The sequence below is a fragment of the Ahaetulla prasina genome, chromosome 4 (genome assembly GCF_028640845.1).
Source record: "Ahaetulla prasina isolate Xishuangbanna chromosome 4, ASM2864084v1, whole genome shotgun sequence".
Taxonomy (NCBI): domain Eukaryota; kingdom Metazoa; phylum Chordata; class Lepidosauria; order Squamata; family Colubridae; genus Ahaetulla; species Ahaetulla prasina.
The window spans coordinates 17569198-17592612 of NC_080542.1; the positions used below are offsets into that span (position 1 = coordinate 17569198).

Sequence of the window (23415 nt, forward strand, 5' to 3'; positions counted from 1 at the left end):
GTTGCTAGTTGAGGCCAGACAGACATACAATAATGAGAAAAGGCTGTCTTTGATCCCCAGTTCTAATCCTCCCAATATCTCAAAATGAGACAAAAATACAACTCATCGGCATATCTTTGGCCAGTTTCCCTTCTGGCAACTCTGTCGCCCCTTTTGCTACCAGTTTCCCATTTCAAAGCTAGATCTCAGGTGGATACCCCTTATCCCCTGGGACGTCTCCTGCCCAGTCCTTTTACCTCTTCTCCACATTTTGCCTCTCTCTTTTTCTTCCACCAGTGCTTGTTCCTGCTCCTCGCTTTCTTCAGGGCTTCAGCCTTTGAGTTCAATTAAGAAGTCACCAAGGATCTTACCGAGGCTGGACGTTCATTTAGACAGTGGCTCACTGCATTAAATCAATCCACTCTATGCATCAGTGAGACACGTGAATCTCTGCACCACCCCTTGCTTTTCAGAGTACTCAATCATTGTCAGAAGACTCATGAGCTCTGAGGGCGGCTGGCAATGAGAAACACAGTCTGTCACTGACCGGGAGTTTTTATTTCACAGTGTTCGCACACCTTTCAGCCACTAAGTCTTACCCGTCCAGGGGCCCTCCTCTGGTAGTTGTTGGCGCCTTCCAATTGAATCCAGGCGTGGAATCCCGAAACCAGCTCCCAGATTGTTGTCCCAATTCGGGTCTGAGCCTGGTGCCGAAGCCAATGATGGATGCCAGACATCAGATGCAGGTTTTCTGATTGCTTTTTATTGGAATACTCCAAGGAAAAGCACTCCTGGCCAAAATGCCAAGAACCAAGGATTAAGAAAGCTTTATATGTTTTCACTAAAGGCGGCGAGATAGTAAGAAATATCATCTAATAAACATTTTAGTAATAATTCTACAATTTGTTCTATTGGTCTCTAGCTGTCCCCATTCCCGCCTTAGCTAATGAATGCCCCAGGAGGTATCTAATACACATTTAATCGGCTGCAGGGCGTCTGTATTCCTAATGTTTGATGAGACCTGCAAGTTATCTAACTTGTTACTTTTATCAGTTTTCTAAAAATTGTTACAAGATTTACACATGCCTATTTCCTGTAGATAAGCATTCTTGGTTCTTGCCAGACAGACTCCGCAATTACAGTCTTTCTGATTTACTTTCAAGTGTGTATCATGACCTGGCTTTATTTTAACATTCAGCCCATCAATACGGTACTAAAATGCATCTGTTTGGCCGACAATCTTAACTGGAGCTTATTTTTCGGGTAGGACTTATATTACGAACATCCGGAAAAATGCCAGGGCTTATTTTCCAGTTGGGTCTTATTTTGGGGAAAACACGATAGGTGGGCAGGACCTGGGGCGAGGATGAGAGCTTACCTCGTCACGCAGGGCTTTGGTCTTAAATCTAGGCGGTCAAGCTCAGCATCTTTAACCACCAAGCCATCATACCTCTTTATCCATTGGCTTAATACTGGCTAAAGGACTCATTTCTATATCTGGACTGCTGGAAGCCACCTAGAGAAAAACTCTGGTGGCGCAGTGGTTAGAATGCACTATTTCAGGCTCATTCTGCCAACTGCCAGCTCAAGGTTGATCCTGACAGCTCAAGGTTGACTCGGCCTTCCATCCTTCAAAGGTCGGTAAAATGAGGACCCAGATTGTTGGGGGCAATATGCCGATTCCTGCTTAAGAGAGGGCTTTAAAGCACCGTATCTGTTATTGCTCTTGCTAAAACATGTCTCAAAACATTTCCCCAAAGCACCTCAGCCTGTGCTAAATATCCCCCATTTAAAGTTAAGCTGATTTTCTTATGAGTTGCTCATTATCTTAAAAAGAAACCAAGCTGAGCAAGTGTATTCTTAGGGGATCACTTTCGCAGGGGAGGCAAAAGAGGTTTTTAGGTTTCAACCTGGGAAGGGTCCTTTGTTGCCCAAGCCCACCTGGGAAGAATGTCTTAAAATTCAGCCAGAAGTCAGCAATACAAGATGTGAACAAACCAACCTCATTGGAGCCCATCAGACATGTCTTGGTTGTCCAAGTCCCATGTTTTTAACCTCTTGATGTATCTGCAGCAAGGATGGGATTAACTTTTGCACGTACATCCAAGGCCAAACAAGGATTAGTGGAAGACTTGGGGGATCAAGCAGAAGGTGTCAGAGCTACATGTGATTCATGTCAATGAGCCTTGCTGACAGAACATTGGATTAAATTACACACAGGATGTTTCAATATGTAAAAGATTTGTATGGAGGCCCATTTTAAGCAACCCTTCAGGAATTTCCTCCAACTGAAGTACATTTAATCAAACCAACTCTTAATCAAATGAATTTCCTTCTTTAATCAAAGGACGTTCAGTTGAAATCAACTCGTAATTGGAGGAATTCCCTCCTTTAATTGGAGGAAATAAATCCCCTCGTTCCCCTTAAGGTGGTTCATTCTGAAAAACCGCAGATTCCTCTCCAGTCAAGTCAGATATGCAATAGTTACTTTTTATTTATTTACAACCATCCAATTGTGCCTGTGGAAGAGAAGGAAAAGGACAACAGACATGTTCAATCATGGCTGAAAAAGGAGACAGACATACGGTGCAAGCACACAAAGGCAGGCAGGCAAGCAGGCAGCCAAAATGGAGAAAAGTTATCTTAAATAGTTCTATGTACATTTTACTCCTTATATACAAGCTGCAACAGGCTTGGGGCTATAAGCTTGATGCCACGAAGATGGGAGAATTAAAATCTTGAGGCCGAGAGAGAAGATGGGGGGGGGGGCATGGAGGTGTAGAGGACAAGCACTGAGAAAAATCAAGCCAGGTTCGTACCAGGATTGAGACATTTCCCTAAGCGGAATGTCTTTGCTTGCATGACTCAGGGCATCCTTGCTTCTGTAAGACAAGAGTGCATGCGCTATTTTCCTCCCCCTTCGGTCTATGTCAATCTATTTGTGACACAAAAGAAGGGATGAAAATCTGACGTAGTAGGCTCTGGAAGAAGATAGCTCTGCGCCTCAGGTCAAGGTTGGAATAAATCCCCCCACCTCCCACTCTCTCAATCAACTGCAGGTGGTGTTTGCCAGTTGGTTCTCCCTTCAACCTTTCTAACAGAAACAGCAAACACCGTAGCCATGGTTTGAAAGAGCTCTTTAAAGAGAGACGTGGTGGTTCCTAAGGCTGCTCTCATCTCGCTCCTGAAAACAGAGTCTGGATTGCTGGAGAAGAAAAATGGGAAGTGGCTCTTTTGAGGAATGTGCAAAGATTAAGGAAACGACAGAAGAGACGAGTCCCACAATCAAGGAAGCTAAACTTCTTTAGCGGAAGACCTCTGGATCTCACCCTATAGATCACAGACAGGGGGAGGTAAGGGCTGAAATTCATGAAACAAACATCTGGACCAATCCAAGGGCCTCGGGACTAACCTTTATGGAACGGCCTTCTTTCATTCCCCAGGGGCCCCCATTCACATTTGAGGATTGCTTTGACCTTTGAAACTGCCTTGACCTTTGAAACCTTGCAGCTTTTAGCTACCCTCCCCCACATTACAGACCACAGGATGAGAAAAACAAGGGGAAAAAACCCAATACAGCAGCGATTTCTCGACTCTCTTTTGCCTTCCCCTCTCGACCAGGAATTTTTTTTTTTTTGAAGAAGCCTCCGATGGGAGCTGAGAATAGAGTTCTGAAAACACCATTTTTGTGAAGTGCCCCCGCTGAAGAATTGTAGTGTTGAGGTAAGGGATTCCGCTGTTTGGGCTGGGTCGTCTCCAAACGTCACCGCCAACAGCCGCTGGTGGGTTTGATGTCAAACCATCCAGCTGCGTTCAAGTTTTTCTTTTGGGAACGATTAGTGTTCTGTCAACTTGCAGGATCCATAGGAACTTCGCCCACACAACCCCTGCCAGAGATGGCAGAACCCAGCAGAACTGGGCCTTTGGCTCCTTTGGAGTCAAATTGTACTTTCTTTTGCCATCAACCCTGGCTCAGAGCAACAGAGATGGAAGGAGACTGGAAGATATCAGGGTTGTCCCATAGTTACTCAGATGATGATGCTGGGAGCGGGCACAGCAAGAAGGTGGCACGGCAGACCCAACTTCAAATGGAAGCGGAGGGGAAAAGGTAGGCCCTGGGTCCCCGGGGAGAAGGTGGTGGAGCAGCGGTGGGAAACCAAGGAGAGCTTGGAGTGGCTCACGAGAAGTTCTGGATGGGGCGGCTGACTCTCATGCAAGCCCAGTACATAGCTCGAACGAGGAAAACCAAAGCCAGGAAAATCACCACAGCCCAGGCAGCGTAGACACCCCTGTACTGCTGGGCTTGTTTCCAGGTTCCAAACTACAGAATAAAAGAAGAGTCAGCTTCACAATAGAACAGCTTAATACACGGGTTTCCAACCTTAGTAACTTTAAGGTTTGTGGACTTCAACTCCCAGAGTTCCTCAGCCAGCAAAGCAAAGCAAAGATGGCTGAGGAACTCTGGGAATTGAAGTCCACAAGCCTTAAAATTACTAAGGTTGGAGACCCCTGGCTTAATAGATTTACCTTCAACAAATTAAAAAAAAAATAGATGCAGATGTGATATGGGGTCCACATCAAAAGGATTACAGAAAATTGCTAGAAAATGTAAAATTAGAGAATTGGCTAGAGACTAGAAATACTAGATGATGAAAAAAAGGTGAAAAGCTTATATATATATGTATACAAAATGGCAATGTATGAAAGAAAATGAATAGTTAGAAGGATAGATAGGATAGAAGATAAAAAGAAATAAGAGAGAATGGGACAAAAAAGAAAAGTATAATTAAACGAAACAAGAAGGGGAATAAGGATGTAAATATGAGAGGAATAAGGAAACGAAGCTGATGTAAAGAAGGAATATGTTTTATGTCAATGTATGTTATGTATTGTTGTTCTTTTTTGTTAATAAATAAATAAATAAATAAAAATTACTGTGAAAGAGAAAAGTGTGTGTGTGTGTGTGTGTTCAATAAACCTTTGGGTTCAGCAACCTTTTGTGTTCCCACCTGAACCACGAAACGTTTTCAATTTTGACTCCAAGTGCTGAAGGTTGTGGAGAGGCGATGGTAAACTTTCTATCTTACATGCATAATCCCTCCCCCACCCCTTTTTTTAATAATCAAAATGTACCTATACAGGGAGGGGCTTTCTTAAGATTCAGCCTCCTGGAATGGGATTCTGAATAGGGAGAGAAGCTGCTTCTGTCAAACTTTACCACTTCCCTTCCTTTCAAGAGAGTCCTTGGAAAAGAGGCTCCACTGGTCCTACAGGTAGTCCTCGACTTACAACAGTTCCTTTAGTGACCGTTGAAAGTTACCATTGCACTGAAAAAAGCGACTTACGTTTTTCACACTTACAACCATGGCATGAAAATCTTTGTGATTTACAAAGGGGATCACATGAACCCCTGGGAAGACTGCAACCATCATAAATATGAAGCACTGCTTCGTGTTTATGATGGCTGCAAGTGTTCCCCGGAGTCATGTGATCCTCTTCTGTGAACTTCTAACAAGCAAAGTCAGTGGGGAAACCAGATTCACCTAGCGACTACATTCTACTTATTTCATAGCAGAAGTGATTCGCTTAATAAACGTGACAAGGAAAGTCGTAAAATGGGACAAAACTCACCTAACCAATTTCTCACGTAGCAACATAAATTTTGGGCTCAATTGTTGTGGCCGTACGGGTTGAAGACTACCTGTATTCAGGACCTTTAGTTTGGTTTCCTCTTTAATATTAACACTGTTTTTATTATTTTGGATACATGTTTACATAATGAATTGGGACGTCAGGATTCCTTTAGCAAAAAGGTGGGTGGCCAGGAGAAGGAAATATTCCTAGAGTTTTAAAGTGGAAATGTGGGAATTGTAGAAAGCTTGTCATAAAAAAGCCACTGCTCCCCATTCCTGTGCTAAATAAACAAACAGCTGTCATTTCAAATCGGGCACTAACTTAGGCATGAGCCTAGGGGGGCAGAGGTGTGCTGCTTAAAAGCTTCTAGATATCTACTATTGAAGAGTTTTGGTTTCAGATATTGACTGCCATGTTCAGTCGCCTCCCTGTTAAGGGAAAAAGTGGCCTCAAGTCAAGACTTACCTTGGACACATACCTGTAGGCTCTTTGGCAGCAAGATCGATGGGGTTTTGTCTCTTAGGTTCTTCCAATTTTTTAACCTTCTCATTCCAAAGGCCTGGGATTTTCAGGTTATCCACCAGACATGGCCATCTTTAATGGTCTCATCCTAATATCAGCCTTCTGAGACCCCAATATGGGCGATGCACCCCCAGCCCTAGCTAGATGCCCCTCGCTCAGACTCACCGCCAAGCCCGTTGCTGTCACGGCCATTAGCACGCCCAACAGAAGGCAGCATAAGCACCTTTTCCTCGGATAGCGGCGCCCGATGGAAGACCTGGGGGTACCAAGAGTGGCAAGGGAAGCACATCAAGCATCCGGAGAGTCACTCCCACAAAGTTCCTCTCCCTTTCCATAATTTGGAGCTCTGGCAGAGAAAGAGGCCTTGCCTATCAAGAACAAGCAGTAGAACTCTTCTCCAGCAAAGTGGGAGGGGATGGGGACTCAGCTTCCTCACTCTTTGAACCTGAACCCCACAAACAGCCAGTTCCCTCCCCCATTCCAGTTACTCATATCTAGATACATTCAATTCAAACTTGGGAGAACATTTATGTGAACGCTTCTCCTCCTCGTAACTCACACTTTACGGCAGTGCGGGCATCGGGCTAAAGTTCGATCGGTGAATTCTGTCCACTGGAGAGACAAAAAAAAAAAAAAGAGATAGAGAGAGAAAGGCTTAGGAAGGAAGAGGACAGCCTGACTCGAGTCGCATTTTACTGCCACAAATAGGCTCGCTTTTAAAGGAGTCGCACTCAGCTGCTCCTCCAAATACCACTTATATACCGCTTCACAGTGCTTTTACAGCCCTCTCTAAACGGTTTACAGAGTCAGGCTGTTGCCCCCAACAATCTGGGTCCTCATTTGACCCACCTCGGAAGGATGGAAGGCTGAGTCAACCTTGAGCCTGGTGAGATTTGAACTGCCAAATTGCAGGCAGCTGGTAGTCAGCAGAAGTAGCCTGCAGGACTGCATTCTAACCACTGTGCTACCACGGCTCAAAATAATGAAACATTAGGTGACTGGAGGTTAAAACATATGAAGATGTTTTAAGAGCTCATCCTGTTAGGGGGCACTAGGGATTAGAACTGCTGACCTTTTGATCGACAAGCTCAGTGTCTTAGCCAAATCAGAATATGTAAATTTATAATTTTCTTCGAATAACAGTTCTCCAAACGCCACCCAAAGCTGAACCTGGAAGAAATAAGCCTCATTCCTCTCCCATGATCCCTTCCTCCGCAGCACCCTTACCAGGAAATTAGTTTCGCAGTGGCCGCAATTGACACGCACACCTGAGGGCTGAGGCTCTGGACTCGGAGGTCCAGGGTGAACGGGCCCTAAGTTTATGATCCTTTTACTGGGTAGAAAACAGAGGGAGAAAATAGGTTTAGGTTATTCTTCTTGTCAGTCCACCTGGCCCCACCGAACACCTATTTTCAAGCCAGTGAATCTCCACCCCGTTGCCATCATGGAGAATAAATTTGACTTTAAAGATTTCCCCATATATATTTATTTTAAATTCAGATCCAAACCCGGCATGCACAGCTAACTTCTCACATTCAAAGAAAGCCTTTCAACATGCCAATGTCTGGGTTTTATCAACTAATCTTTCTGGTTTCATCAGGGCAACCGCTGTTTTTATTGTCTAAACATAAATACCCTCTTCCAGGAACACGCACAAAAAAACCCCAGGTTCAAACTGTGAAGACACGAGGGAGAATTCCCCCTTTCCTTCTCTCTCTGGGCATGTTTTTTTTCCTACTAATGCCACATGTTTAGCTTGATTACTCCAATCTGTGTCTTTGCTTTCTAGTTCTTTCTTCAAAAAATAGAATGCTACCCACAATATTGGATCACACCACCTCCCCAATGTGCTATCCCTTCCCAGCTTTCTAAAAAAAATTCAGGATTCAGAAGACCTAAATCTCTCTCTCTCACACACACACACCCCACTTTTCTCCAGACATATCAGGGTTTTGCACTCATGAAGAAATAAGTCTTTGCTTCATGAGTGCAAAACTCTGATGTGTTCTTCTTCCATGTTTGGCAGCATAGGTTGTTAAGCCCAATAGTTTTGGGAAAGCGCTGTATTTATAATGGTGTGAAAAGAAACCCACTTTTTGAATGGGGTCCCCTTCGAATATAGTATAATGGAGTTGGAAGGGACCTTGGAGGTCTTTTAGTCCAATTCCCTGCTCAAGCAGATCATTGAGATGAACAGCCTATAGAAATTGAATAAATACAAATAAATAAAAAATGGTTGCCATACAAAACTGTAAACCAGATCCCCCCCCCACCCAATACAAGGTAATTGTATCCATTCTTCTTCTTCTACTTCTTTTCCTGACCTACCTAGTTTCTATTGAATACTGTTAAACCTCGTATTTTTAAATATTTGCTAAAATATCTTTAAGTATGCATGAAGCTGCTAGGATGGTCTGCATTTGAAGTTAGAAAGTAATGTACAATTCCTTCAGTTGGAGAATGTACATAATTATCTTGCATTTGGAAAATGAATCTTACAATTTTGTATGGCAACCATTTTTTATTTACCATATTTTTCAGACCATAAGACGTACCAGAGTATAAGGCGCACCTTAGTTTTTGGGGAGGAAAATAGGGGGGAAAAATTCTGTCTACCAGGTATTCATCTGGCTAGTGTCCTTAGCCTGTCAGCTTCAGCCCATTAGTTCGCTGGTTTTGAGTGCGTGCGGGCTTGATTTGCTCATACACGCCTGGTTGGGGCTAAACAACAGCTTCTAAAACACAGCTGACCGTCGGAGGGAGCAGCAATGAGAAAAACAGGCAAAGCACGGAAGATCGTTTCGCTCGCATGCGCTGTGTTGGCAAGCGCTCTTCTAACTCCGTCATTCCGTATTCTAAAGGCACCCAATTGCAGCCCTTGGAGCAATGTTTTTCGACCTTGGCAACTTGAAGATATGTGGATTTCAACACCCAGAAACTCTGGCTAGAGAATTCTGGGAGTTGAGGTCCTTACATCCTCAAGTTGCCAAGGAAGGTTGAAAAACACTGCTCTGGAGGGCAGCCATTTGTCTGAAATGGTATAAGGTTTCCTGCTTGAGCAGCGGGATTAGATTAGAAGACCTTCCAATTCAATGGGCAGCTCACAAATTTTTGGACTATAATTCTAGTCATGGTCTTGCTCTACTTCTGAAATTAGAGCTGTATAACTTTTAACACTTAAGTCATGATTTGTTAAGTAAGAATATACATTTCTTAGTGACTAGGTAAATCATTAAATTTTTCATTTTATCTTATATTTTATGTCATGATGATACTAATGTTGATACTGATATTGTTGTTGATACTAATATATTTACTTGATTTTAATAATGATCTGTAGTTTTAAAATGGCATTATTTAAGTGTGTAGAAGTCAATTCATTATTCAGAGAACCTGTCCTTAATTTATCTAGCTTTATGTATATTTATGTGAACCACCAAGAGTAATTTGTGATTATGAAAACTTAAAAATATGTTGAATTAACAAATACACATAAATATCGCTTATTTCCTTTGCGATTTTATTTTTCCTCTTCTTGCTTCTGTTTTCCCCATAAAACGTTATATACAGAGAGTGTTTAGACAGCTGTCTTTGATCCAATATTAAAACAATCTGAAGAATGTAACTAAATGATTCTGTTCCCTACCCCTTACCAATATATCCGTGGACAGGCAATGCGTTGTGAGGTCACTTTGCAGATCAAAAGACAGTTGCAAGGGCATCTGACGTACTTCTTACCAGGTGGGGCATTTTTAATCGGCTATAGAAAGAAAAAAAAAAGTTTGAAAGTTAAACAAGTTGAACATGTTTCCTGGTTTAAGAAGAAAGAAGGTCACAAGACGGCAAAGAATCCATCTGTCAGGCATTGAACCGAGATTTTTAGTGATACTCTCATTCATCACAATGTATCTGTAAATATTTAAATTGAATTAATACATATTTAAAAAATAAACAAGTAGCCAACAGGTGCAGTGGGCAGGACAATGTTTAAATATTTTGGCCAAATTGGGAAAATAGTCTAGAAAATAATTTGTGATTTCTTTTCCTGAAGAAAGCACAGGACATCCTATCAAGTAATCAATGTACATTTTTCTATCTTATCTTTATTTTTCATAATTTAAAAAGTTAGGTATTAAGTGTTGCACTATAATCATGGTCAAGAAGCTGAGCTATTGCTAATCTGAATAAGAAAAGCTGGGCTAGAAAAGCCTAACCTTGGATAAAATGTACAATTCAGGAAACAGGGTAAGAAAAATGTGGCATTCAGAAGACACCTTTTCTACACCAAGAAAAAAAAAGTATATTTTTCAGTCAGAGGGCTTCTTTTGTTCAAAGCCTTTATTGTCATTGTACATCATGTATACAATGAAATTGGTTTATTGGCTTCCAATATAATACCTAAAAGCAACAGAAGGGAAGAATGACAATGTGGAAAGGGTAGGGCCCTTCTCAAATATGTTTGATTTTCATTGCAATCTTAACAGGTAAGTTCCTTATGTCACAGGTAACTTTGGGTGGGGCTGGGGCAAAGATAAGGAAAAATTGATAACTGTACATTGAACACTTAGTAAATCTAAAGTTGTGTCTTGAACTCAAAAGAAATTCATTTATTTTTTTAAGCTACTCTCTGTCCATGATGCCTTATTCTAAGATAAGACGACTTCCGAACAAACTTATATGGGAAGTGAAAGGGAAAAACATCAGAGTGAACTTCAGAATAATATTCTCTCAAATAAGTCGAACTATTGAATTGGATTTTAAATTATTGAGGTGACCCGAGCAACTATTTAGACTTTCAGTTTTGTGCTATCTGCAGGAACTGAAGATGTTGCAGATCGACAATGCTAATTTTCAGATTTATATTTTCAGAAAATTGAGAAACCAGTAACAGAAAAGAAACTCAAACAGGAAATGAGTTCTAGGACAAGTTCCCAGTTTTAGAGGAAGCCTTTTCTTCAAAGAATATTTTGTGCCCGAAGAATAGAATAGAATAGAATAGAATTTTATTGGCCAAGTATGATTGGACACACAAGGAATTTGTCTTGGTGCATATGCTCTCAGTGTACATAAAAGAAAAGATACGTTCATCAAGGCACAACATTTACAACACAATTGATGGTCAATATATCAATATCAATCAATATAAATCATAAGGATTGCCAGCAACAAGTTATAGTCATACAGTCATAAGTGGAAAGAGATTGGTGGTGGGAACTATGAAACGATTAATAGTAGTGCAGATTCAATAAATAGTCTGACAGTGTTGAGGGAATTATTTGTTTAGCAGAGTGATGGCCTTCTACGCTGTGTTCTACGTTGTCTATATATCTTGATAGTAACCTTTAAGGCAGGGTAGTTTTAGCAACTCCCCAAGTGGGACAGTTTGCCATGAACTCTGGGGAGGGTGGTTGGGAGGAAGACTGCCTGAAAGGGGAAAATGAAAGTTTTAACTGCTGTTATCTCCCTGAGATGCTGCTTCAAAGTCACCCAGCTGGAAGAACACAGCTATATTCCAACCTACGCTTAACAACAACAACAACAACAACAGAGTTGGAAGGGACCTTCCAAGGTCTTCTAGTCCAACCCCTGCCCAGGCAGGAAACCCTGCATCACAAATGGTTCTTCTTAAAATCTTCTTAAAAATTTCCAGTGTTGGAGCATTCACAACTTCTGCAGGCAAGTTTTTCCACTTATTAAATGTTCTAACTGTCAGGAAATTTCTCCTTAGTTCTAAGTTGCTTCTCTCCTTGATTTGTTTCCACCCATTGCTTCTTGTCCTGCCCTCAGGGGCTTTGGAGAATAGTTTGACTTCGTCTTCTTTGTGGCAACCCCTGAGATATTGGAACACTGCTATTATGTCATCCCTAGTCCTTTCTTTCATTAAACTGGACATACCAAGTTCCTGCAACCGTTCTTCATATGTTTTAGCCTCTAATCCCCTAATCATCTTTGTTGTTCTTCTATGCATTCTTTATAGAGTCTCAACATCTTTTTTTTCATTGTGGCGACCAAACCTGAATGCAATATTCCAAGTGTGGCCTTACCAAGGCATTATAAAGTGGTATTAACACTTCATATGATCTTGATTCTATCCCTCTGTTTATGCTTGAAGTGACTGCTCTGAAAACATTTTGCTTCAATCTGATGTGGGGGGGGGGGAGGGAAGCAATGGGAGGCAGTTAAGGGAGGAAAAAGTTGAAGCTAGGGATTTTGTTGGGGGGATTCTCGATTCTGGCCATGCATTACTGCAATATAGTTGATTTCTAATAAAATTACACCTTTCTCAATAAATGGAGCCAAGGAACATTTCTATTTAGAAATTTAAGTGCTGGCAGGTGACATTAAGAGAAAATACCGCATTTTCAATCCGCAGAAGAATCATCTCTAAATACTTCCAATGAAATCTGACAGGAACAACTCTTTGGAAAGCTTGCGGAATAGAACAGAACAGCAAGGCTAAAGGCACAAATGCATTCAGGCCCTAAATATTCCTTTTAGGGGTTATAACTCCTAGATGCCTCAACAACTTCACGGATAGTGGGAAGTAATCAAAATCCTTCTTTACCTGTAAAAATAAAAAAGCTCCCCAAAGTTTGTCCAATCCAATAGCCCAGGAATTTGATAAGCAGAAGCAGATGTTTTAAGCTCCTAAGATTGCCCAAGTGGTCTTTGATTTACAATTACTTGTTTAGAGATTGTTCCAAGTTGGTGGTGGTGCTGAAACAAAGGGACTTATGATCGGTTCTTGCATTTATGACCACTGAAGCGTCCCAGAACTCACATGATCAAAATTTAGACAGTTGGCAACTAGCATGTATTTATAATAGATGCAGGATCCCAAGGTCATATGATAGCCATTTGTGACCTTCCCAGCTGGTTTCTTATAAGCAAAATCAATGGGGAAAGCTGGATTCACTCAACTAAGCGATTCACTTAACCATGGTAATTCACTTAATGACACAGTAACACAGTTTAAGGGCCGTGGTAGCTCAGGCTGTAAAGAAGCCTGTTATTAAAACACAGCAGCCTGCAATTACTGCAGGTTCAAGCCCGGCCCAAGGTTGACTCAGCCTTCCATCCTTTATAAGGTAGGTAAAATGAGGACCCAGATTGTTGGGGGGGCAATAAGTTGATTTTGTAAAATATACAAATAGAATGAGACTATTGCCTTATACACTGTAAGCCGCCCTGAGTCTTCGGAGAAGGGCGGGATATAAATGTAAATAAATAATAAATAAATAAAATAAATAAATAATAGTAACAAAGGTTGTAAAATTGGGCATGACTTGCATAATCACCGCCTTACTTAGTGACAAAGGATTCCGGTTCCAATCGTGGTCATAAGTCAAGGACTACCTGTAATGATACCATCAGTTTCCTATTGTTGGCTCTACCCAGCACTTCTTCCTCAAATAAACCTCTCATCATGGATAAATTCCTCCTCTATAATTGGTGTATTTATTTTTAACTATTTAAATGAGTTAATAAGCACATTCCATCCAGGGGCATAAATTAATTGTGCAGTGTGCAAAAATGTGTTACATTCATTTCGAATTTCCTGTCTGTCGATTTCCCTGAAAGACTTCAACTTTTAATAATGCCAGGGGAGAGGAATTAAGGCAAAGACAAAAAAAAAGGCCCAAATAGCTTTTTCTCAGCCAAAATAAACAAGAACCTACACATTGTTCACTGAGATAATGTACAGGCCAAATTTCAGGAATTTAAATAAATAAAAAAAAAAAACAGAGGAAAGAATTTTGAATATAGAAGGTTATGACTTGTTATATGGATGGCATGCGTACTTATTTTATGGAAAAAAAGTGGATAGGGCTTTTAAGAATCATGTGTTGAGAAGTGCTCTTTTGCGGGTCTGGAATAAATATTCCTATAAATTAGATTACAAGATTCCTATATGGGCGAGCCCTAGACATGCAATAGAGAATATAAATATAGAACAGAAACAGGAAATGATTACATATAAAGAACTTTTGTATGTTGAAGGAGGTAGATTGCAATTAAAATCATTACAGGTATTAAATGAAGAAGGGAGGAATTATACTTGGTTTCAATATGGGCAAATAAGTGCTAGATGGAAAGAAGATCAAAAAATTGGTATAATGCAAAGGGAGGAAAATTTAATAAAGCAAATTAGAAATCAGACCCAGGAGCATATAAAGAGATTGTATAATGTGTTGCTTGAAATAGATTCGGAAAAGGATTTGGTAAAGGATTGTATGATAAAATGGGCACAGAATATTCAGGAACCAATAATGTTGGAAACATGGGAGAAAATCTGGGTTAGAAATGTTAAGTTTACACAAGCACAGAATTTAAGGGAAAAATTTTATAAGATGTTTTATAGATGGCATTTAGATCCCAAAAAATTATCATGTATGTATCCTAATATCCAAGCGAAATGTTGGAGGTGTGATTGTGATGATGCTACATATTTTCATATTTGGTGGACTTGCAAGAAAATTAAGGTCTTTTGGATAAGAATTTGGTGGATTATTCAAAATGTACTGAAGAAGAAGATAAAGTTCCTGCCACAATTTTTCCTTTTGGGAATTATAATGGATTGTACAGGGATTGAGACTAAATTGATTTTGAACTTAATAACAGCAGCAAGACTGTTGATTGGACAATACTGGAAGAAGAAGAGATACCTACAATAGAAGAATGGATATTGAAAGTTATTAATTTGGCTGAGATGGCTAAAATCTCAGCGTTTTTAAAAGACAATACGCAGGAAAGATATTTAATTGAATGGAAAAAATGGATTGATTATCTACAAAACAGATATCAGATTAAGAAATATCAGATTGCCTTTGAATAATTAGAAAGTTATTTTATGTAATGGGGAGGGGGTTGGGAGACGAAAAGCTTTGGATGTGGTTATTTGGATTGGAAGGGAAAATTTTATTCTATGTTTGGTTTATGTATAACTTTACCTTGTGATTGACCCGGGAAGCCGGGGGGTGGGGGAGGGAGGGGGGTGTTTTGTTTTTTTTTGGGAGGGAGGGGGAAAAAAGGGAGAAAAATGTTTTTGTTTTTTAAAAACTCTTTCAATAATAGGAATTTTAAAAAAAAACCCTCTTCCAATCGAATTTCTAATATAAAGAAAGGCACCATAAAAACTTTCTTATGAGTCTAGTTCAAATGAGTTCAGATGAACAATACCTTCACCACAACCAAATCAACCCAATAAAACAGTACACTACAATAAAGTACTATCCCAGCTAAAGGAGAACACCAATATAATCCTTTTAGGAGGAAACATAAACAAAGAAAGGGGACGGGGGGGGGGGAATCCTTTAAACAAATGGCTTTATGCAGAGTCAGGCCACAGATCTAGCTTGTTCAGGATTGACGATGCTGACTTGAGTGCCAATAGCTCTCAAGGGACTGAAGACTCTGCCTGAAAGCTAACACAGATAAGTACTCCATCGGCAAGCCATGTCAGCAGATTTGCAGTTGTGGCTTACTCTTTTGCAATCCAGGGTGGGGTTTTTTTTTTAGGCAATCATCCTCACTATGTTAAAAAAACAACAACACAACTACATATTTGTAACAACTGGAGAGAACTATAGGAATATAAGCCTCCCTTTGTCTTTGACTAGCTTTATTGTATGATCGTAGCATCTGGCAGGAAGCCAGAGTTCTGCTTTTGTGGAATTGAGCTGAAGGTAAGCAAGCAGGGGAAGCGACCCTGAGAAGCACTGTTTGTCTCCGACTTTCCATCTGGTTCACGGGGTCAGATCATCTTCCTTTTACATGTACTTGTGCTTTATTTGGCCAAGTGTGGTTAGACACACAAGGAATCTGTCTCTGGTGCAGAAGCACAGGGTGTACTTGCAGAGCAGCAGAATGTGACAATACTAAAGTGTACGACCGATAAAAGGGCATAAATAAATAAATACTGCAGCTGCATCCTATGGATTGATGTAGATACACATTAGGCAAAAAACAAAACAAAATACCTTAGTCACTGTATTTTGTCAACTGTGAGAATTTGGTGTTCAGCAGAGTGAGGGTACAAGGGAAGAAACTCCCTGTGACTAGGCATACAATGCCCTATAGTGCCATTCCAAGGGAAGGAATTGAAAATTTATGTCCAGGATGGGAGGGATCTGCAAATTATCTTCTCAGCCCTCCTTCTGACCTGCGCAATGTGTAAGTCTTCTGTGGCAGGCAGATATTCCACATCTTATATTCCACCCAGCTGCTTCTTGTCTTTACATCTTTCCACTGTGCCTCCCACGTCCCACGTGTCCCTCTGATAGTGCTCACCGTGGCCTCATTGCAAACGCTGCATTTCACCACGTGCTGATGCATCTTTCCCTCCACGTTGATGGGGCTCTGGCAGACTCGGCAAGTGATCATAGGGGCACTGCCGCTCTCTGGGGACGCCATCGGGGAATACGGCGGGGGATCTTCTGCGGGCTGTACGGGTCCTTGGGTCCCATCGAGACTGCTAAAGGAGGAAAATCCTTGGAAGCGAACAGAGAAAGAATCATGGTGAAAAGGGAGCACTGAACTACCATTCTAGGGTGCTGCTGTTAAGTTTACAGGCTGGCCCCTTGATCCTCATTCCAGATCTCTTACCTGCACCTCATTCTCCTCAAATTTCTCCACCACCACCATCACCCTTTGATTCCCATCTCTGAATTTGTTCATCTTCTACCCGCAAAGCCCTGTAGAGCATGGCCTTGATGGAGAGAGGGGAGATCTGCACCAAAGCAACCAGGATGAAAAAACTGCTTCGGTCCAAACAATGAAGGAGGAATGAGAAAACATTTGAAGCCACCTTCATAATTCACATTAGTAAGGCTTAAGGTTGACTCAGCCTTTCATCCTTCTGAGGTCGGTAAAAATGGGGACCCAGATTGTTGGGGACAATATGCTGACTCTTTAAAACACTTAGAGAGGGCTATAAAGAACTACGAAGCGGTATATAAGTCTATTGCTAGTGTAAGAGAGGGAGGACCTAAGCCATAGTTAAAAGAGTTTTATCTACAAACATCTCCTTTTATTTACAATCTACAAGTATCGACTTTTATCTACAAATATCTACAGGCCCCTCACATCCTAAACTGTTTGAACTCTCCACTCAGGATGCCACTGTAGGGCATTGCATGCCAAAACAAGTAGACACAAAGATAGTCGTCCCCCCCACATTCCATCAATCTGCTAATCACCTAATTCCCACAGCACTGTCTAATGGCTAAGGATATTTACCCATTTAATAGGGCTGTATTGCTATTATCCTTCTCGTCTTCTCATCTTTCCTACCTTCTTCTATTGGTATCTTATGATTTATCACTTGTTTGTATCTTACGATTTACCGTTGTATCTCATGATCAATGGTTGTATCTTATGATTTATGATCTATGATTTATCACTTTGTTGTTTGTATGTACACTGAGAGTTTATGCACCAGAGACAAATACCTTGGGCGTACCAATCATACTTGGCCAATAAAGAACATCCCCAATTCCTATTTTGTTAGGATTGGTTATTACAGAGAATCTTTATTTTTTTTTAAAAAAAAAGAGGAGTTTTGGTCTTGGAATTGATTTCTTGGTTTGATCTACATCTTAGGACTGGCAGCTCTTAGCAATTCTGATGAGCCTTCCTTTGAGAAAAGCATTTGGTTGGAACCAGACTAGTAATATCAAAAAATATCTAGGGCAGGGGTCTCCAAGCTTGGCAACTTTAAGACTTGTGGACTTCAACTCCCAGAATTCCTCAGCCAGAGGAATTCTGGGAGTTGAAGTGCCACAAGTCTTAAATTTGCCAAGGTTGGAGACCCCTGGGCTTAGGGGACAGCAAGCTCCCACCCCCACCCAATGTAGGGGTCCTCTACCAAAAGGGCTTGAGATGCAGCGCTCTTTATGATGGGGTACCCAATTTGAATTCTACCCCCTACCGAGCCACGCCCCCCCGCACAAGCCACGCCCTCTGGCTTGACGACCTCTCCTCTCTAGGATACTCTTGTCTATGCCCCCTCCACTCCTCGACCCCGCCCACCGCCTTTCCTTTCTCAGCGGCCCTCCCAGGAATATTAAGGCGGCTCACCCTGTGGCGGGTTGGGTTTTCCCGTAGCAGCCGAGGTGGGTCCCGACCCCAGACCCGCCGGCCCCACCACGCCTCCGGAACCGAGGCCGCTCCCATCGCCAGGGTCGGCTGGCAGGAGAGGGGAGCGTTCACCATCCGCAGCCATTGCCGCTGCGGCTACTGCTGCACCTGTAACCGCCCCGCGTCTCTTTCGGCTTCCGTAGCGCGCACACCCCCGCCCCCCTCGCTCCCGGATTGCTCTTTTTACATGACGGCCTCATCCTATCGGCTGCAAGGAAAGGGCTCGGTCCCCGTCACGTGACCAGAAACCGGTGGCGATAGCGGGTGCTGCGATCCCGATTGGTCGGGAGAAGCTGTGACGACATGTCGTCCGCTCCCTTCCATTGGACGCGAGTCCTGCTCGTTCTTTCGCAGGCCCACCCCCTCGTCCCGTGACTCTCTTCTGCATGTCCTTACTGGCTGCTTCCTGCAGGCAGCTCCCAGTTTGTCCCGAATCATCCTTTCGATCCTAATTGGCTATTACTCCCCCCCCTCTCTCTCTCTCAGGTGGGCCCGGCGTTTAAAGAGTTGTAACTCACGTGATAGTGAACCGTGGATGCTGATTGGCTTAGCTCTTCCGCTATTCCATAGTACGATCCTAGGAGCCATCCTGGAGCTGACGTGAGGGAACGTCTGGTCTCCCATTGGGCGGGTCGAAGTTTCCCATTGCTTCTCCTACCAATCGCTCTACGTTTTCTGGAGAGCGCCCCGCTCATGATTGACGGTCCCCGTGAAGATGCTGCCCCAAAGTTCGAAACTTAAATTTAAAGAGGAAAGAGAGGTAGCAATCCACTCGCGCCACGTGCTCCATTTCGCGCATGGAAAGCCACGGGGGACTTAGTCCAGGAAAAAAAAAAGGAAGCCAGGAAAAGCTTTTTGTGTCTTTTCTTCTCCAGCATAAGCCTATGAAGCTTCTTTAGCCCAATGCTTTTCAAATAGAATAGAATAGAATTTTTATTGGCCAAGTGTGATTGGACACGCAAGGAATTTGTCTTGGTGCACATGCTCTCAGTGTACCTAAAAAGAAAAGATACATAAGGTAGAACCCTTAATGATAGTCATAGGGAAACAGTCAATATAAATCTTAAGAAAGGAAGGAAGAATAGAATAGAATAGAATAGAATAGAATAGAATAGAATAGAATAGAATAGAATAGAATAGAATAGAATAGAATAGAATAGAATAGAATAGAATAGAATAGAAAAGAAATCTTTATTGGCCAAGTGTGATTGGATACGCAAGGAATTTGTCTTGGTGCGTATGCTCTCAGTGTACATAAAAGAAAAGATATCTTCATCTGTACAACACTTACAACACTTAAGATGTGTGGACTTCGGCTTCCAGAATTCCCCCAACCATTGGTGAAAATGACTGGGGAATTCTGGGAACTGAAACCCACCTATCTTAAAGTGGCCCAGTTTCAAAAACGCTGGGGCTATAGGAGGATTGGTAGGATTTAAGTGTGATTGGTTAAATTGCAATTAATTAATTAGATGGGTAGGATTTAACTGCAGTTGATTAAATTGCAATTAATTTGATAGGATTTAACTGCAGTTGGTTAAATTGCAATTAATTTGATAGTATTTAATGGCAGTTGGTTAAATTGCGATTAATTTGATAGTATTTAATGGCAGTTGGTTAAATTGCAATTAATTAGATTGATAGGATTTAACTGCAATTGAATAAATTACAATTAATCATTTGTACCCTATGACTATCATTAAGTGTTGTACCTTAGAATTCTTGATGAAGAATTTTCTTTTCTTTTATGTACACTGAGAGCATAGGCACTAAGACAAATTCCTTGTATGTCCAATCCCACTGGGCCAATAAAAAATTCTATTCTATTCTATTTAGATTGGTAGGATTTCACTGCAATTGATTAAATTACAATTAATTAATTAGATTGGTAGGATTTAACTGCAAGCCTTTAGTATCCTTCTTGCTCTTCCTCGCGTGTTTTCCAATTCCTTATCTGTCCTTTGGTACTGGGGCAACCAGAACTGGACACAATGCAGGTAGTCCTCAACTTACGACTGCAATGTAGCCCAATATTTATGTTGTTGAGTTCTGCCCCATCTTACGATTTTTCTTATTGTGATTGTTAAGCAAATCACTGCAGTTGATAATTTTGTAACCTGGTTGTTTTTTGTTTTTTTTAAATTTGCATTTATATCCCGCCCTTCTCCGAAGACTCAGGGCGGCTTACATTATGTTAGCAATAGTCTTCATCCTATTTGTATATTTATATACAAAGTCAATTTATTGCCCCCAACAATCTGGGTCCTCATTTTACCTACCTTATAAAGGATGGAAGGCTGAGTCAACCTTGGGCCTGGTGGGACTAGAACCTGCAGTAATTGCAAGCAGCTGTTGTTAATAACAGACTGCATTAGCAGTCTGAGCCACAGAGGCCCCTCTGTGGTTGTGAAGTGAATCTCGCTTCCTCATAGACTTTGCTTGTCAGAAGGTCGCAAAAGGGCCCCAACAACAGTCATAAATATGAACCAGTTGCCAAGCATCTGAATTTTGATCACATGATGATAGGGATGCTGCAAAGGTCATAACTGTGAATAATGATCGTAAGGCACGTTTTTCAGTGCTGTTGTAACTTTAAACGGTCACTTAATTAACTTGTACATCGAGGACTGCATGTATTATAGATGTGGGCTGACCAGTCCAGCATAGAGCTGGACTATCATTTTCTGTGATGCTGATATAGCATTTCTCTTGATGTAGTCCAAGATTACATTTTGGCTGCTTCGACATGACTCATGGTTTAACTAAGCCTGTTTTGTATTTGTTCCTGAATGCAGAACGTTGTATTTATCACTAACGGAACAAATTGATTGACTGCTCAATTCCAGTGGATTTGGGTGGCGTACAAAACTGGGGGGGGGGGGAGTGCTACTTTTTGTTAATTTTGGATTATGAAATCTCACACAGAAGGAATTATTAAAAAGACACTGCCTCTATTTTTCCCCCCTAAGAAACAAGAATTGAATCTTACTTTCCCAGGTATGTGTTCCCAAAGTACAGTAAATTGTTTGCCTGGATCTGTTGACCTCATAACAGCTAATATATTGACTGTGTGTAGCAATGGATAATGATACTGTATTCTTATCTCTGGTGGAAGGGGTTTTCCCAACTCTTTCCCAACCATAGTAATATTGATTGGAAATAGCATGATATCTTGTATTTCAGCTACTGCTATATAGTGCTTAATTTCTGTCCACATACCAGAGGGTTTACTCCCTTCTGTGGTATTAAATAATTGGGCTCTTTAGTTTTAACATTCATAAATTGACAAGCGTGTGGCACTAATTTGCAGAGAAGCTGTCACCAGTTCTGACTTCCCTGTTTATTTGGGTCATGTGTCCTCAAGAGAGATCAAAAAGAGAGAGAGAGAGAGAGAGAGAGAGAGAGAGAGAGAGACTAGGTGGCTCAGTGGCTAAGACACTGAGCTTGCCGATCAGAAAGGTTGGCAGTTCAGCGGTTTGAATCCCTAGTACAGGTCTCCTGTGTGGGCAGGGGGTTGGACTAGATGACCTCCAAGGTCCCTTCCAACTCTATTACTGAACAAAATTGTTAACCTTAAGCGTTTTTCAGAACATGCAGGAAAAGTTAGAAATGAAAACCCCACGTTTTACTTAGAGAAGGGTTTTCTGTGATCACGGGAAAGAGACACTAGACCAGCTATCCATACTGTGGTGATCTCTTAATGTACAAGATGACAGCTCCCACCATCCCCAACCAGGCTAAAAAAGTCTAGTGTGACTCATTAGTCTTAAATCCTAATTTCTAACCAGTTTGAGGTTTATCAGATAATCCCAGAGAATTATCTATCCCTATTTCTCATTGGCTCTATGCAGAATGTTCATGACTCGTTAGGCAGCACACATTTTTGTTATAAATTCTTATACAGATAGTCCTTGATTTACAACAGTTCATTTAGTGACCATTTAGAGCAGGGGTGTCAGACTCAATTTTATTGAGGGCTGCATCAGGGTTGTGTTTGACCTTGAGGGGGCTGGGGTGAGCGTTGTCAGGATAGCTGTGGCCAACTCAACGTCACTCATGTTGGCGCCTGTGGTGGCCCAAGTGCTCTGCTAGCGAAAACAGGCTCCCAAGCTCCATTTTCGCCTATGACGGCTTCCTGCAACCCTCTGCCAGTGAAAACAGCTTGGGAAGGCTGCCCGCGGCCCTCCTGAGCTCCATTTTCTATGACAGAGACACCGTGAGCCAGTCCTTCACTGTTTCCAGGACTACCTTGCGGGCCAGATCTAAGCAGTCCGCAGGCTGTGAGTTTGACACCCTTGATTTAGAGTTAGAATGGTGCTGAAAAAAGTGATTTACGACCATTTTGAGTGAATGCCGACCATTGTGGCATCCAATCAAAATTCAGATGCTTGGCAAGTGGCGCCTATTTTTGACGGCTGCAGTGTCCCAGGGTCATGCTTAGAAAATTTAGAACTACGCCGCCTTCATTATGACCTAAGCATAGCTCATAAAATCATCTGCTACTGTGTCCTATCCGTCAATGACTATTTCAGCTTCAACCACTACAATACACGAGCACACAATAGATACAAACTTAAAGTGAACCGCTCCAAACTCAATTGCAAAAAATATGACTTCTGCAATAGAGTGGTCAATGCCTGAAATGCACTACCTGACTTCGTGGTTTTATCCCAAAACGCCCAAAATTTTAACCTTAGACTGGCTACCGTTGACCTCACCCCATTCCTAAGAGGTCTGTAAGGGGTGTGCATAAGAGCACCAGCATGCCTACCGTCCCAGCCCTAATGTTCCCTTTTATTCGTATCCATTTTATGTATTCAGTTCATGCTTATACTTATATGCATTATCTAATACGTAGTCAATGAATGAATGAATGAATGTGATCACCTTTTGGGACTTTCTGAAAAGCAAAGTCAGTGAGAAATCCAGATTCACTTAACTATGTTACTAACTTGACAACTGCAGTGATTGACAATGACTGTGGCAAGAAAGGTCACAAAACGGCAAAACTCACTCATCAAATGCCTCAGAAATGTAAGGCTCAATTGTGTCATAAGTCGAGGACTACCTGTATTGCTCATGTCACATGTTTGTAATGATAGTGAGCAGAATGCAGTGAGGCTCTGTACTTATCAGTTTCCC

The 23415-nt window shown here is 41.6% G+C and overlaps 1 protein-coding gene across 2 annotated transcripts in view; it reads right to left on the minus strand.

Annotated features, from left to right (window-relative positions):
* The window catches only part of PIP4P1 (phosphatidylinositol-4,5-bisphosphate 4-phosphatase 1), a 52236-nt gene extending 33766 nt beyond the window's left edge, over window positions 1–18470 (minus strand). The window contains exons 1-7 of one of the 2 annotated variants that reach the window (XM_058181072.1): window positions 18214–18468; window positions 16426–16625; window positions 9789–9895; window positions 7363–7468; window positions 6695–6747; window positions 6301–6391; window positions 2449–4300 (exon numbers count right to left, since the gene is read on the minus strand). In XM_058181072.1, coding sequence (XP_058037055.1) covers window positions 4157–4300; window positions 6301–6391; window positions 6695–6747; window positions 7363–7468; window positions 9789–9895; window positions 16426–16625; window positions 18214–18358 — 846 coding nt within the window. In that variant the 5' untranslated portion in view covers window positions 18359–18468 and the 3' untranslated portion in view covers window positions 2449–4156. Of the gene's footprint in view, window positions 1–2448; window positions 4301–6300; window positions 6392–6694; window positions 6748–7362; window positions 7469–9788; window positions 9896–16425; window positions 16626–18213 lie in introns of those variants that run through there. The other variant, XM_058181073.1, reaches the window with a different exon arrangement.
* Window positions 18471–23415: the final 4945 nt, after the last annotated feature.